The sequence below is a fragment of the Anser anser genome (genome assembly GCF_964211835.1).
Source record: "Anser anser genome assembly, chromosome: 3".
NCBI classification, from domain to species: domain Eukaryota; kingdom Metazoa; phylum Chordata; class Aves; order Anseriformes; family Anatidae; genus Anser; species Anser anser.
In genome coordinates this window covers 35,323,594-35,338,517 of record NC_139722.1, presented here as the reverse complement: position 1 = coordinate 35,338,517, position 14,924 = coordinate 35,323,594, and the positions used below count along the sequence as shown (strand labels likewise).

General features: G+C 44.5%; 1 protein-coding gene across 3 annotated transcripts in view; it reads left to right on the top strand.

Annotated features, from left to right (window-relative positions):
• Positions 1 to 13,049: 13,049 nt before the first annotated feature.
• PHIP (PHIP subunit of CUL4-Ring ligase complex) overlaps positions 13,050 to 14,924 on the top strand; it is a 115,423-nt gene continuing 113,548 nt past the window's right edge. Inside the window, exons 1-4 of one of the 3 annotated variants that reach the window (XM_083830586.1) lie at positions 13,050 to 13,416; positions 13,548 to 13,606; positions 13,761 to 13,790; positions 13,953 to 14,012. In XM_083830586.1, coding sequence (XP_083686712.1) covers positions 13,371 to 13,416; positions 13,548 to 13,606; positions 13,761 to 13,790; positions 13,953 to 14,012 — 195 coding nt within the window. In that variant the 5' untranslated portion in view covers positions 13,050 to 13,370. Of the gene's footprint in view, positions 13,417 to 13,547; positions 13,607 to 13,760; positions 13,791 to 13,952; positions 14,013 to 14,417; positions 14,664 to 14,924 lie in introns of those variants that run through there. The other 2 variants (XM_083830584.1, XM_083830585.1) reach the window with 2 other exon arrangements.

Sequence of the window (14,924 nt, the reverse complement as noted above, 5' to 3'; positions counted from 1 at the left end):
GACCTTGTCAAAGTCTTCAGTCCATTTTCAAAATCAGCATAAAATGCTACTGTAGTTCCTCCCAAAGTAAAGGTTTTAGAACAAGAACTTTAGCCTTATCTAGGACAGCTGGAAGGCTGTTCTAAGCTTTTCTTAAAAGCATCAGAATAAAATCTTGTAATGATCTAATGTCTTAAAAACAAACCAACCCCCTTCTAATTTCTGATGATATTCTGTAATGGAAGAAGACTCAAGCTCTTACAGTAAGACGAAGGGATTGATTGCCACTGGAGGTTAAGAAACAGATGTAAATATGTCATTTGCATCTAGAGTAACTGACGAGAAGAAAGAAGCGGTGGGTCTGGAGAATTTTTTGTGATTGCTTACAGTCACTTCAAAGCCGGCTGCCTATTTGGCCCCAGAGGGAGGATTGCTGCTGCTGTGGCAACAGGAGGCAGCCGGGGGATGTCCCAGGACGAGGCTGGAAGAAAGCTCCCTCACAGCAGCACGTGGGAGAGAAGATGCGTGAATACTCTGAAAGCAGCGTTAGTCTGTGGAAGGCAAGCCAGGAAAAGAAGAAAAAGGTAAGAGATGGAAAAAGTCTCAACCCTGTAATCTGGCAGGTAGGGGTGGAGGAAGAGACCTCGTGCAACACAAGAGAAACTGATTTTTCTAGGAGTAGATACAAGAGGAAAACACTGCAGAATTCTCTGCATATGCAAGCAAGACTTGAGTATCACCAAGTCTGTTTCCCCCTTAAGCCTTGTATCAACAATTCAGTTACTGAGTCTACTTTATTTTTTCCTTCCCTCTGGGATATATTTCTGGTAAATCTTGTAACTGTGTTTATTTCCTTGAGGGCAATAGAGAAATCAAGCTGCCACGTACTTCGTTGCAATTAAGTATCATTTGTGCATCAGTGCCAAATTTCCACCTCGAGGATAACTACTAGTTGATGAGTTTCCAGAGTCTTTCAGGAAGCTTTGCCTGCTTTGCCAGCCAAGGGAACTAGGACGTGAAGGTTTTGACCTATAGGGTAACTCTCAGTCTGGAACCTGTTACTAAAGTCTTCCATATCATATTACAGAGTTTTATAAACATATTCAATTTTTAAATGTCGTGGTCTCCCCCTCTCTCCCCAGCAGGCTCCGTTTGGAACGCTGCTCTAGGACCTCATTACCCTGATAGCAGCTCCCTGCGCAGGGACACGATTTTCCTTTGTTAGTTGTCAGTGTTAGCACGTGAGCCTCGAACCAAGCGCAGCATTCGTGGTGACAAGTCACAGTGAACTCAGACTCCCAAAGCCAGTAGCAGAGAATCCTCCGTGATGTGGGAACAGTCACCTCTCTGGCAGTAGAGATGGCGTTAGGACTATGGGAAATGTATGAAATTTATGAGTTGCAAGCTCCAGTTACGGCAGCAGTTGTATATACATTTGTAAAAGCATACCAAAGGCCAGGTAAAATGAAACCGTATTTCCAAGTAGATGTCACTGTCAGTGATGAAACTTCAAGAATTTAAGGAGGATCACTGCCACACGAGTCTTAAGTAACTGATGTTAGAAGACCTTTCTTTACCTTTCTTTGGCTCTGTAAAGCCCCTCTCCGACTCACGCTTGCATGCTAACAGGGGTGTCTGACTTCTTTTTGAAATGCTGGGTCTGTAGAGTGAAAACAGTGATCGTGTTCCTCACCTGATGAATGCATCCGCTAGCAGGGAGTTCTGTGTGACCTGGTTTACCTTTTCAGGAGGGGCTGGTGCTTTTGGTCTGTAGGCCCTGAAACACATGAAGTAATACGTGTAAAGTAGCCTGCAGTGCAAATACTGCATTCGCAGAAAATCCAGTGGCTGACTCAATTTATCGCTAAAAACAAGAGCCTTGTTTTACATCAGTAAACGTGGAAGACACTGACTGTCCCCTTTATTTCATGAAGCAATTAGACAATGATGCACTTGATACCATATATCTCCTTACAACAATGCATCTTCATGTTTGGCAGTTTGAGCTTTCTAAGTTATTGTTGGGCCGTGAACGAAGGGCTCTGTTATCTGTTATGTCTTTCAAAACTGGGTGGATTTTTTCCTGCTCAAAAGGCCGGATAAAACAAGACAGCGAGAAGCCCTCAGCCCAAATCCCATTTAAGGATTCTTTTCAGTGCTCTTCATGCAGTAACTAGCCTTCCTGTTCCTAGTACGGTCTGGGCAAGTGTTTGATCACCATAGCATCATCTCCTTTGCAATGTGCCTCAAGCACTTGAAATAGATTCATTGCAAAGGACTGCAACCAGCTGTTTGCTGCCTCTAACCATAGGGAGTTAGCAGTTCAGAACAGCATAGAAGTTTGAGACACACCGTGAATCTCCCTGGTGGCTGTTAATTTGTTTACCTCCATCTAATCTTAAATTGTTTTCTCCCAACTTCTTAGCGGCTTTACGCTTTCTATTTTCCAGGTGTCTGTTTTCCACATCAACTCTTCCTTCAGTGATCTATAATGTAGTCCTGAGAAGCTTCAATGGTCAATTATTTGAATCTCAGCTGCCCTGCATCTGAAGTTTTCATGGGGTTTTCATCAGCCGTAAGAACCGGGAAATGCAAGCTATGATGGGCTCTCTAATCAGTGTTCTGTAAGCTTAAGATCCCTGCACCCAAATTCTCATCAATATTTACAGACCCAGACCAAATGATATAGCAATGTTTTGATGTATATCATATGCCATATATGTTACCATATGGTATGATATGTATAATAACTTATCGCTATTTTTACTAAATCATGGGCTGGTCAAAAGAAAAAAAAAAACACACAAAATTCAAGTGGTCACTGTATTTAAAACAAAAACGACAACAAAAAAGCATTTCATAGCTTTGTCGTTATTTGCTGGACAAAAGGAAGGATTGAATAATTCAGATGCTGTGCAAAAATGTACTGAGATGTATTAGGGTTTTGTTAGAAACTAGCTAGGATTTAGCTCAGCCTCGAACTTCTGAACAAAGGACGTTTGTATTGGATGTGTTCCATATTTTACATACTACAGCCACATACAGTTTACATACTAAAATCTGATTTATTTATTTATTTTTAAGAAGCAAAGCCCAGTGGCGGTCTTTGGCGCTGTGTTTGTCACAGTGTCACTAAGCTAGCAAACCAAAGGGTGCCAGGGCTAGGCACTCGAACCCAGCTGCTTACCCTGTTGAACTGTCAGCAAAGTCCCGGCATTGGGTCCAGGCCAACCAGCTTTTCTCCCAAGCAAACCTTGGCATGGTTCAGGGTTTAGCTCAGCCCAAATTTTAACCACCCGAACAGGACAGCTGCATCCGCGTTGTCAAGAATTTAATAGTATGAGCCTGGCCAGGGCAAGGCAGTTAGCCTCAGGAAGAGTGTGAACACCGGTGCAAATCAGTTTACTAGCACTGGTAAAATTCAGAGTTGAGGAATATAGCAACAAGTGCTCCCTACCTTCTGCATGCTGAAATTCAAATTGGTATTTTCTGTAACTGTGCCATGACCTGCCCTCCCGCAGAGAGGCCTGTGCTCTTAGAAACATCCAGCATTAAATGACCAGAGAGGCACACGCACCTCTCCTGGAGGAAGAAGAAAAATCCAAGCATGCTGGTTACCGAAAGATGACAAACTGAAACTCAGGGCTGGGAGCATACACAAGCAACGTATTTGAGGGTATACTTGGTCTGATAAGGTCTTGGGTGCACTGAGAGTGGTGGACCGTAAAGGGTTGAAGGGTTTTCTTATTTTACTTGAGTTTTATTTGTTTTAGATTTAAAGATCCAGAGAAAGAAATGGGAGTTAGGACTTCTAATTTGGGTAGTTTTCTTTCCAACGGAAAAAGGACTTTAACTGAGATAAAACAGAGAGCATTGCCCTGTTACTAGAATTTAAGAATCGTGTTGTGGGGTTTCAGTATGTGTTTTTTTGTTTGCTTGGTTATTTTAAATGGGATTAGGTGCATGAATGTCTCTTATTTTTTTAAGAATGTATACTACTTTGAAAATGAATTTTAAGTAATAATTTAAACAGCACCAGTACTCAGATCTGTGCACTCAAACCCAGCTGCCTATACTGTTAAAATTGTCAGCAACTGTTATCCAGAGTCTGAGGAAAAAGGCATATTCTGCTGGGTTTTAAGAACTGACTGTAATGTTTAACTTTCAGTGACCAGGAACATCAATACTGAAACTTCAGTGAGAGCCTCTATGATTTTAAGTTTCTGACTCTGAACTTTGGCATAAATCAATTCTTCAAGTCAGGCATTTACCTGAAGGCTGGAAAGCTGACACTATTTTTTTTCAGCATTCTAAGGGAATGCCCTTTTTTATATTTTTTCCCAGTTTTTAAATAGATTTACATCCTGTTCTGGAGTTTGCTACAGCACAGGTGTCTTATCCCTGACTTCTGCTGATTCATCAGCTGCTCTCTGTCTCTGTGTTCCTTGTTCATCCCTTCAACACAGCGAAACCAAAACTCGGAAACTGCCAGCTGGCAGGCTCGCCAGGAAATATTTTTGGTAGTTTATTAGGCAACTCTCTTTTCTGTTTTGTGCAAAACAAATTTTCCAGAATTCTCTGAATTTTAACCATGTGTTGAAATGTAAAGTTTAATCTGAGACATAAAGATGAAGTTCTGATGAAATTTCAATCAACAGGATCAAGGTGATCCCTCCTTTAAAATGTCAGTATGCTATTTTCAATGTTATTTAGATTTCAAGTAATTCCTCCTGCAGCTTGTTCTTCTCAAACCCTACTGATTTTTATGAATTGTATCAGATTACATAGGAGAATTTGTTTTCTGTTTTTATTTCTCAGCTTGCAGGAATTCAGTGTTTTACCTTATTGCTCAGATCTAGAGGAAAATAAACTGTAAAAACCACAGCTTTCATTTCTAATAAATGTCTAGCAGATAAAGCTTAAAACATGACCCAGCTGCTTTATAAGACCAAGCATACCTGGCATGCAAACAAAAAGAAAGCCGGTATAAAAATAAGGTGAGGTTTTTGGAGGGTCCCAACTCTTCAAATGCTGACACGCTGGGTTAGCATTACTTGTGTTTTAACTCAATGCTTCAGCTGTATTTAGGTGGAAGGTAAAATGAATCCTGTACAGTCGTTTCTCCTCAAAAGCGCTTTCAAACATACATGCAAAAACCTTACGCATGGACTAAGTAAATGTATTTTTATTATAGCCAGAATAATGAGCTCCCAAATTAGAACTGTGTTAAAGACAAATACCTGGGCATTTCTTTAAATGCTCGATCTAGTCATCGTAAAACATCTTGTTTCTTTATGCGAGTTGACTGAGTTTTAGTGTTATTCAGTGCTTTGCTTACAAGGGCCTGCTGAGAGGCAATTACTACTAGTGAAACTTGATGCTGAAAGATCAAGTTCAATTCCTTCTGTTTTATTTGATCTCGGAAGCCTGAGCTTTAATAGAATGCACCCGTGCAAAAACTAGCAGTACGCTCATGTTCTAGATCTTGCTTCAGGAACACCTACCCTAACGGGGTAGCTGTGATAAGCTGGGTGAGAACACGTATAGCAGTTAACTAGGAAATAATATGGAGATACTCCCATTCAAAACGTAGATGCTTAATTTTCCAACAGTAAGAGTTTCTGGGTATCTGAGAGAATTCTGAGGGTCCCCAGTGCTGTCTACTCCCACTCAGGATCCACACACCTTCTGCTCGTCTCGCTTGCAAGCCCCCCTCATTAAACATTTCCAGAGCCCATTTACCACCCTAGCCCCCAACCCAAATGGTAGCCCTACCTTTTATCCATCAGTTTGGTAGTTTTCACCCACTTGGATGCTTGGGAAATCTAAGTTCAGTTCAAATTCTTCCTCCGGGAAGCAAACACAATAAGTACTTTGTACCTCCAGAGAGAGCGAGCCAGCCATCCAGGCAGACACCTTTGAAAGAGAGTTCTTCTTGGTCTTCACTTGGCCTCTCCACTTTACATGGAAAAACTAAAGATCAGTTGAGCTAGAATGAGCAGCCTTTTAACTTTGTGGTAGGTACTTACCTGGAAAAAAGGGAAGCCCATGTGCCAATCTCCATCTTTAATTAGTACTGGGTTTAAAACAAGGAAGCAAACAAAAAAAACAGCATCATGTAATGCAAGGGTAATTGTACTTCCTGTCTCTTGTACTTTAAAATCTGTAAAATCAAGAGATGGAACCAATGGTTTTACAGCAGCAGCTACCTTACACGATTTATATCTCAGTTAATAAACCACGCCTACCTGGCACACCAAAACCCTTCTCCAGTTTATCTAGGCAAACTGAAAAATTAAAAATAATCATTTCAAGGCATCAATTGGATGCTAGAGAGGAAAACAAAATATTAAGAAATCTGGATCTGCAGCCCAGGATTTTCTCAGAAGACTAAACAGTAAATGGAGATCAGAATCTCAGTGATGTGTATTTCATGGATGATTGACAAATCACATATGCTATGCAAAGTAGGCACTGTCAGCCAAATGGTTCGATGCTAACAGCACTAAACTCTTTACTGTAAGTGCAAATATTGGTACTCCTTGCATTGCATCATTGCTGTTTTGGGGAAAGCAGATATTTCTACTACATAGAAATAAAAATACATGACAGCTCTGAATGAAATCAAACCACATTTGGAGGAAACACTCAGGAGAAACGAGGCATTGTCTTAAAGCGCGCAGCAGGGCAGTGCGGTAGTGGATCAGCCTAATGATCCTTCCATTCTGCACTTGTACTCTGGCTGGATTGCCCACAGAAGTGTCAGTTCTTTCTTCTGAAGACTGCTAAAATCTTTGCCTTGGTGATTCTGAGGCAGAAGTGAAGCCAAGATGGCTATATTTTGTGATGGGGGGAAAGCATCATTTTTAATTTGCAATCTTTCAACGACTTCAGTTCTTGGACGATATCCTAAAGTTTACTGAAGACCCTGCTTTATTTTCTCTGAAACAGATATTTTGTGTGCCATTTTTTATCTTACCTTCTTCAAATATTTTATTCCATTTCCTTGGTCTTTAATTCTATCCCTAAAATAATATTTTTTCTTGATCTTACCTATTTTCCTCATGTATCTCTGAATTCTAATTCTTCTGAGATAAGGTGAAAGGCTCAGCATGATATTCCAACATAAAATGGATCATTGGTTTGTTTCACTGTTTTCATATTAGAGTTCTAGAAAAAAAAAATCAGATTCTTGATGGTATGTAATAAATAGAATGGTCCTTTTTTAAAGTTAAAGCTAGATATTGAATTTAGCTTGCTTTCTTTTATTTCTTTAGGAGCCCATAAGGAGCATAACTGACTCCCATTATTTCTTCCGATAGATTATTTTGAATGTATCATCGGGAAACTTTACTTACAGTGTTCTTCTACTCTTCTCTGGGTAGATCTCTGATATTTCTCCTGGCCTCCTCTGGTTTTATCTAAACTGCATACAGTATCTGTAAACACCGAAATAACATTCCCTTCAGCGTTTCCTGTAATTATATCAGACTATCTCAGATAAAAGTATGACAGCATCTCTCAAGTTTTTACTTTGATGTAAATTGTAGTAGTCCGCTGTATTAACTTCAGGGGAATTCCAAGTCTATACCAATGCTACTGATACCAGCCCGACTCTGAAGATTCAGACAGATAACCCCTCACCTGCATTTTAAAAAGTTCTAACACTTCTACCAGGTTACTACAATAATTTAAAACATCAGATCCAACCCCCCTAATCGCAAATGGCCCTGAATCTTGGTTGAACAGAAATCTAGATTTTCATTTGAAGAAACAGGAAGATAAATAGTCATTTACAGACACTATTAAAATGTGTCTGAATACACTTTATAATTTGTGAACATTAAAAAAAGTCACTTAGGCTTAAAATAAGTCCTCTGAGGTTTAGAACTCTAAAATGAAACGAGTGAAACAAACCATTGATACATCTTAACTCTTGTGCTCAGTGGAAAGTGCCTTGGTGTATTCGAGTACCTTACTAGAAAGAATAGTAACAATGAACTATTTTGAAAGTTTTGTAGAAGTAATGACATAAGAAAACGCCTGCCAGTATAGAAAGCAACATAGTAAACGTTGTTTTCATGCTCCTATATACATTTTGCACTACCGTTGCTCTAAAATAGAACCTGCATGTTATTTTTTTTTCCTAAGTCCTGCTTAAGAAGCAAACAAAAACAATCTCTAGAATTCTGAGAAAACCTGAAAGGCATCAAATGGACGTGAAACCAAACATGGCAAATACCCCAAATTCTCTGTGAAGAACTGCCTAATAGTGCACAGTTAAGTACAGCAGTTTAATCTTTTTCTTAAATTTCTCTGGATAATTAGGAAATGTAGTCAGCATAGAAAGCTGTACTGTCAAACTGATTCGGTTACTCTAATCGAAGTTCATTTACAACATACAGGGGCAAAAATTAAATTACTTAAAAGAAAAAAGGAAACAAACCAGTAGAAGTCTTTTATTCAGTAGGAATTACATAGGTCTATTTCTTAGTTTCTCTTTATAAGGGGAATTTTTCATGTTCATTCAAATATTTAATAGTGAAACTGAAAGGATGTCATAGTTAGTGCAACCTACATGTATTTGGATAACAGCAGACTAAAGATGACTTTCAACCAGACTCATTTTCTGCTCAAAATATAAATGAGGTATAGGTCTGGTTTCAGATTCTTGATGGGAGATTCAAGGTTTATTATTTATTTTTATATAAAAATGAATTATGTTTTCATAAGGGACCTGAGTTAATTTTACTCTTCTACCTGCAGAATTGAAGAATACTTAGAAATATGTTTGTTAGGGCTGAATTGATTTGTATGCTTTTATAAAACAATAATTTGTCAACGATGATGTTAATTTGGGTAATAGAGATCTCTAATGCTACGCTACTTTTCACCATCACAGAGAAGAAAGCAAAAGGCGAAATGGTGTATTTTGGGTTGAGTGGGAGGACGTCCATGTTCAATGGTAATGATGTGTTGGAGAAAGGAAATAAAGGTCAAGAATGGAAGCATACATTTTGGTATTTAGGATCTGGACCAGGCAGAATGCATGTTGGCTACGCCATCCGTAAGGAGCTCTCCAGTTGAAAGTTCATCTAGGTTACCAATGTAGAGTGCAGAAAGGATCTTTTAGGCATGAAGCATAAGCAGGTGGGTGTTTAAGACCATTTCAATGTGAAGCTATTTAGCTAAATTGTAGGTTATTGTTTAAAGCTGCAGAAGGAATTTACTCAGGGCAGTACTGTATTTTGACACATTTGGTTCTTTATGTGCATATGTATTACACAAACTAACAACAACAGTAAAAAAAAAAAAACACAAAACAAAAAAACTTGGCTGGCTCCATAATAACATCACTCTTCTCACCCTTGACAAATTAATGGTTGGTTTCAAGAGTAAGAACCAACAGTCACAAAAAGACGAGTAACTGGAGGTGATAATTCCCATTTGAGGGGGGAAAAATGAAAAAAAAATCAACCAAGAAAGCTTAGTGAATGCTTTATGTTGCTCACATAACCTACCCCCACTCCCCCAATATTGTGCTTCAAGTATTTAGCTACATTGTCCGGCTTGGCAATTTACAAGCCATAAATACTTTCCTTTGTTTATAAAGAAAAGACCAGATTTCATGAGAAACAGAGAAAGCATTTTCATATCAAGAACTGCAGCCAACATGTAATGCACTTTCTGGTTGCAAGATTGCTAAACTACACTGATAACTGATATAAAGTATTATGAGGGAAGTATATGAATTAAAAACAAACAAAAAAACCTTATCAAGACACACAAATCAAGAAGAAATCAAAGATACTACATTTTTATTTCCCAAACATAAGCAGTAATTCAAGAGCGTTCTGTTGAACATATCTGTATTTGGATACTTACAGTGCTAAATGCTTTCTGGGGTTAAAAAAAAAAAAAAAAGAAAAGAAAAATGCCAACATAGCTAGGAGAAATTTTAAAAAGTCTTTGGATCAGTCCATAGCTAAGTTTTCAGCTTTATTAACAGCAAAATCTAGTAAATTTTATTATTTTAAAAAATTATTTTAGTGAACATGTATGAATATTCAAATTTGAAAGCCACAAAAATATAACGGGACACTTAACATCAGCAAAAAGAATATGTAATGATATCAGATGTTAAAACAATCAAATTTTCAGATTAAAAAAATCTGAGATTTTCTTTTTTGTTCTAACAATTGTTATATCTGAAGAAGGAAAGTAATTCCACTCTTTTTTTCCTAATGTCAATTTTTACAGAATGAAAACATCTCTTTAAAAACATTAAATTTCAGTGACAGAGTAGAAGAGATGTATTTTTACTTATGGATAATGTAAGGTGACAACATCACATGAAAGAAAGGGAATTATTTGAAAGCCCAACACTCAAGATTGTAAAAATTCAGAAATGAGGGTATATTTCTCCACTAGTATATGTAACAAAAACATCCTCAATTGAATTGCATCAGGGAAAAAAAACAAACGCCCTGTTAATCTCTAGAAAAAAAAAAAAAAACACCAATATTTATTACTGCTGCAGGAATTGTTAAAACTCTAACATGCATCACCAAACAATAATAACGCTGCATCTTCTCTTGTGGCCATTGTGACTTCCGTGTTAAGCCACATATAAACAACATCAACAAAATCAGATTTTGTCTGTAAGGAGAAGAGGAATGTATGTTTGTAAAATCTGCTTATTAATTATTATTTGTAGCACTGCTGTGGTCGGACTTGAGTCGGGGACTGGGATTCCATTTTGCTAGGTGCTCTAAAAAAAATTAAATAAAAGACACGATCCTTATTTTAGTCACAAAACACACACACATTTTGATTCTGTGGGCTGTATTTTAATCTGCATTGGGAAAAGTTACAAGTTGCCAAAAGAACGGGGAAGTTCGATATATTCAGGGTAGTTTTCCTCTACTTTCAGACTCTTTGACCGTTAAAAATTCTCTATTCCTTGGTTTATAGGTTTAGTGATGTCATACATAAGTATATGTTCTTATATGTAAACATCAAGGGAAATTAAAATGTTAATCACATTATTCATGTAGTCCTTTGTTGTGAGAACCACCTACGAGATATTACGATACATATTTTACATAGCTAAGAAAGAGACTCCAGTCACTTTATTTTTTAAATCTTTATTAGATGGTAAATGATTTCATTGCCATTTCAATTATTTGAAGTGTTTATTTGAAATAAAGCCGAGGCAGAGAATGGTTATTGTTGTAAAAACCGGGAAAAGGGAGACACCCGGACATTTTGTAATTTAAAAACAAGGGAAGCTACAGATAAACCGATCAAACCTAGTACATACGATTTTACTGCTTCAGGAAAATCTGTAACAGGGAACACTTTTACCCTCATGATTATAGACCACGCCAGATTAGGATTTTAAGGTTTGGGTTTGTTTTTTTTCTAGGGAATTTGATCATTGTACGTCAAAATGCATGGAAGCTGGGCTCCTGCTGTATATATCTAGTTTTTAACCCCTCTTTATAAGATGACTGGAAATAAATCAGCGAGGTTGTAGCCTCCTTTCTGTGACCCTTCCCGGTTCCGTTCGTGCAGAGGGGCGGCTGCGGGGAGCCCTCGCCATTCCCAGCACAAAGCTCCGGCGGCGGGCTCTCAAACCGAGCTCGTGGGCCTCGGGCTCAGGCATGTAAAGCCTCCCCTCGGCTGCTCAGAAATACGGATTAAACCCGATTTGTCCCAAAGTTACAGAGCCGAGGCCCGAAGGCTCGTTGCGCACCTCGTATTTCTGCCTGGTTTCTCTGCCATCTCAGACACGCTTCTGGCTCGGCCAGTTACGTTCGTCAACAGCCGCGTGTGTGAAAGCCTGACAGATTTCCCTGCTAAATTCGCTGGTTTTGCCCTGAAAGCTGCTCCTCCTCGCAAGGCCGCGGCTCGACCTGAGAACGCCCAGGCTCGCTGCGAGCCATGAGGCAGACAAACCGCCGCGCTCCTCTCAACCCCCACTTTTTTCTTTTTAAGATTCCTCCCTTTTTTAAACCTAACCACCAGCGGGCCTGCGCTTTGTTTCCCCCTTCCCGACCCCGAGGGGCCCTCAGCACGCCCCGGGGCAGCGTTTTGGACCCCCCCGGGGCCAGCCCCGCGTTACCTCCGCTCCCCGCTCGTCCGGCGGCTCCGCTCCCGGGGGCCGGCGGCTCCGGCGGCGAGGCGAGGACAACGAGCAGCGCCCTGAGGAGGAGGAAGATGAGGATGAGGAGGAAGATGAGGATGAGGAGGAAGATGAGGATGAGGAGGATGAGCTCAACCTACAGGCGCCCCCCAGCCCCCGTGGCAGGAACCCGGTGCCCACACACGAGGCTGGGGGGGGGGGGGGGGGGGGGGGAAGGGTTGGTGTTTTGTTTTGTTTTTTTCATTTTTTTTCTCGTTTTTCTTTTTTTTTTTTGTCCTAAAACCAACACGCCTGACTTATGCGCGGGTGCCGGGGGGCAGCGGAGCTCCCCCCCCGGGGGGCGCCAAGGAAGGAGGAGGAAGAGGAGGTGGAGGAAGAGGGGGAGGAGGGCCGGCCTTCCCCCCGCCAGCCCGCCTCCCCAGCGGGGCCGCGCTCCCCGGGGGCATTTTGGCTTCGCTCGCTTCCCGTGGCTGCGCCACCGAGGCTCGGCAACCTCCAGCCTCCGCGGCCCCTCCTCCTCCTCCTCTTCCTCCTCCTCTTCCTCCTCCTCCAACCCCCCCCCAGCTCCCTCCGTATCCCTCCGCGCTCCGGCCGCCCGCCCTCCCTCCCTCCCTCCCTCCCGCACGGCGCAGAGAAAAGCGCCGCTCCGACACCGAGCGGCCCTCCCGCCCCGCCATCTTCTGCCCGAGCCGCCCGCACACACACACACACACAGAGCACGCGGCGCCCTCCCTCCTCTCCCCTCAGCCGGGGGGCGGCGAGGGCAGGAGGAGCGAGGGCAGGAGGAGCGAGAACCCCCCCCCCTTCTTCCTCCTCCTCCTCCTCCATCTTCCGCGGCGGGGGCCGGGGGCTCGGGGGAGGGGCGGCGCGGCGCCAGGGGCCGGCGGGGCTGAGGCGGGGGGCGCGGAGGGAGGAGGAGGAGGAGGGGACTCTTTCTCCGGGCGGAGGGATCGCGCTTTTGGCTGGCTGGCTGGCTGCTGGCGGCGGCGGTGCGGGCGGCCGCGAGTTGTTGTTTCCTCCTCCTCCTCCTCCTCCTCCTGCCGCTGCCCGCCCGGGGCTCGAATGGTGGAGCCCAGCCTCGTCCCGCTGAGCCGCCGGTGACAGCCGCCGGGCGGGCGCCTGCCGCTGGGCCCCGGCGCTGCCGCGGGAGCGCGGCCCGACCCCCCCCCTTCCTCCTCCTCCCCCCCGCCCACCCCCCTCTCCCTCCTCCTCCTCCTCCCGCCGCTCCGGTCCTCGCCTCGCCATGTCCGGGGACGGCGGCAGCAGGCACACGGCGGAGCTGCGAGCGGGTGAGTGCCGGGGCGGCGGGCGCGGAGGGAACGAGGAAGGGAGGGAGGGGGGAAGGGGGGAGAAAAAAAAAAAAAAAAAAAGGAGGGGGGGCTCCGCAGCCCTCAGCGCCTCTCCCCCGCTCTCCCCGCAGAGCTCTACTTCCTCATCGCCCGCTTTCTGGAGGACGGACCCTGCCAGCAAGCGGCTCAGGTAGGGGGCGGATGGCGCCGCCGGGGCCTGCCGGGGAGGGGGGCGGCCGGGCCGGGCCCCAGCCGAGGGCCCTCCCTTCCCTTCCCCTCCCTTCCCCTCCTTCCCCGAATTTATCGATTTTATTGTCCCCGTCCCCCTTTTGTTGTCGCCGCAGGTCCTGATCCGAGAAGTGGCGGAGAAAGAGGTAAGCGGCGCCGCTCGCCCCGCCCGCGGCCTCACACCCCCCCCCCCCCCCCCCTTCCCCTTCTCCTTCCCCTCCCCTCGCCCCCCGCCCGGTGCCGGGGGGCGGCGGGGGGGTGCTCACGGCGCTGCCCCCCCCCCCCCCCCCTCTTGTCGCCCCCCGCAGCTGCTGCCCAAGCGCACGGACTGGACGGGCAAGGAGCACCCGCGCAGCTACCAGAACCTGGTAAGGCAGCGGCCGCCGGCCCGGCTCCGGCTCCTGCTCCTCCCCTCTCCTCCCCTCCCTCCCTCCCTCAGCAGCCCGACCGAAAAATTGAATTTCCCGCAAAAAAAAAAAAAAAAAAAAAAAAAAAGACTTAAAAAAAAATTTTAAAAAAAACTTGGGGGGTTTATCATTGTTATTTATTTATTTATTTATTTATTTTAACCGGGCCCTTCCCCTCGCGTTCCCCCGCACGCACGCGGCCGCGCGCAGCCCCCCCAGCCCCGAGGGGCGCGGGGCCGCCGCCCGCACTGCGCGAGCCGCGGAGGCGCTGCGGACGTCACGGACGGGCCGCGGGGGGCGGGGCTTCGCTGCCGGGGTGGGCGGGGCCTCCGCGGGGTGGGCGGGGCCAGCCCCGAGGGGGGCGGGGCCTGCGGCGGCGGGATGGCGGGAGGCGGGGGCGCGCCTCGCCGCCCGCCCGTGCACACGCGCACACGCGCTTTTGCACGCTTGCACGCGGACTTGCACGCTTATGTGCGCACGCACATCCTCGCCGTTGCTCCCCCGGCTTGGGAGCTGCAGCTTGAGGCGTCCCAGTTGGCTCCCGAGGTGCCCTGCAGGGCTTGCTGCTTGTTGTGCACAAGGATAGCCGGAGCAGCCAGGTTCACAGCCCAGGTTTGCTTCCCTTTCTTGCCTTTTTTTCCTCTTTCTGCCCCCTTCTTCCTTTCTTTCCTTTTTATCTTTTATCTCCCAGTGTGTGCTTTGCATCTCAGGTGGGGATCTGTGATAGAAAAGGTACTAATTCCCCTGCTGTAGTTTGAGCCCCTCTCTGCTAACATAAATATACGTGTATTTTGTTATCCTGTGAACTGTGGTAGTTGGGAAGACAGCAGTTAAGATGTCTGAACTGTGCCTGTTAGCAACTTGTTGCCACTA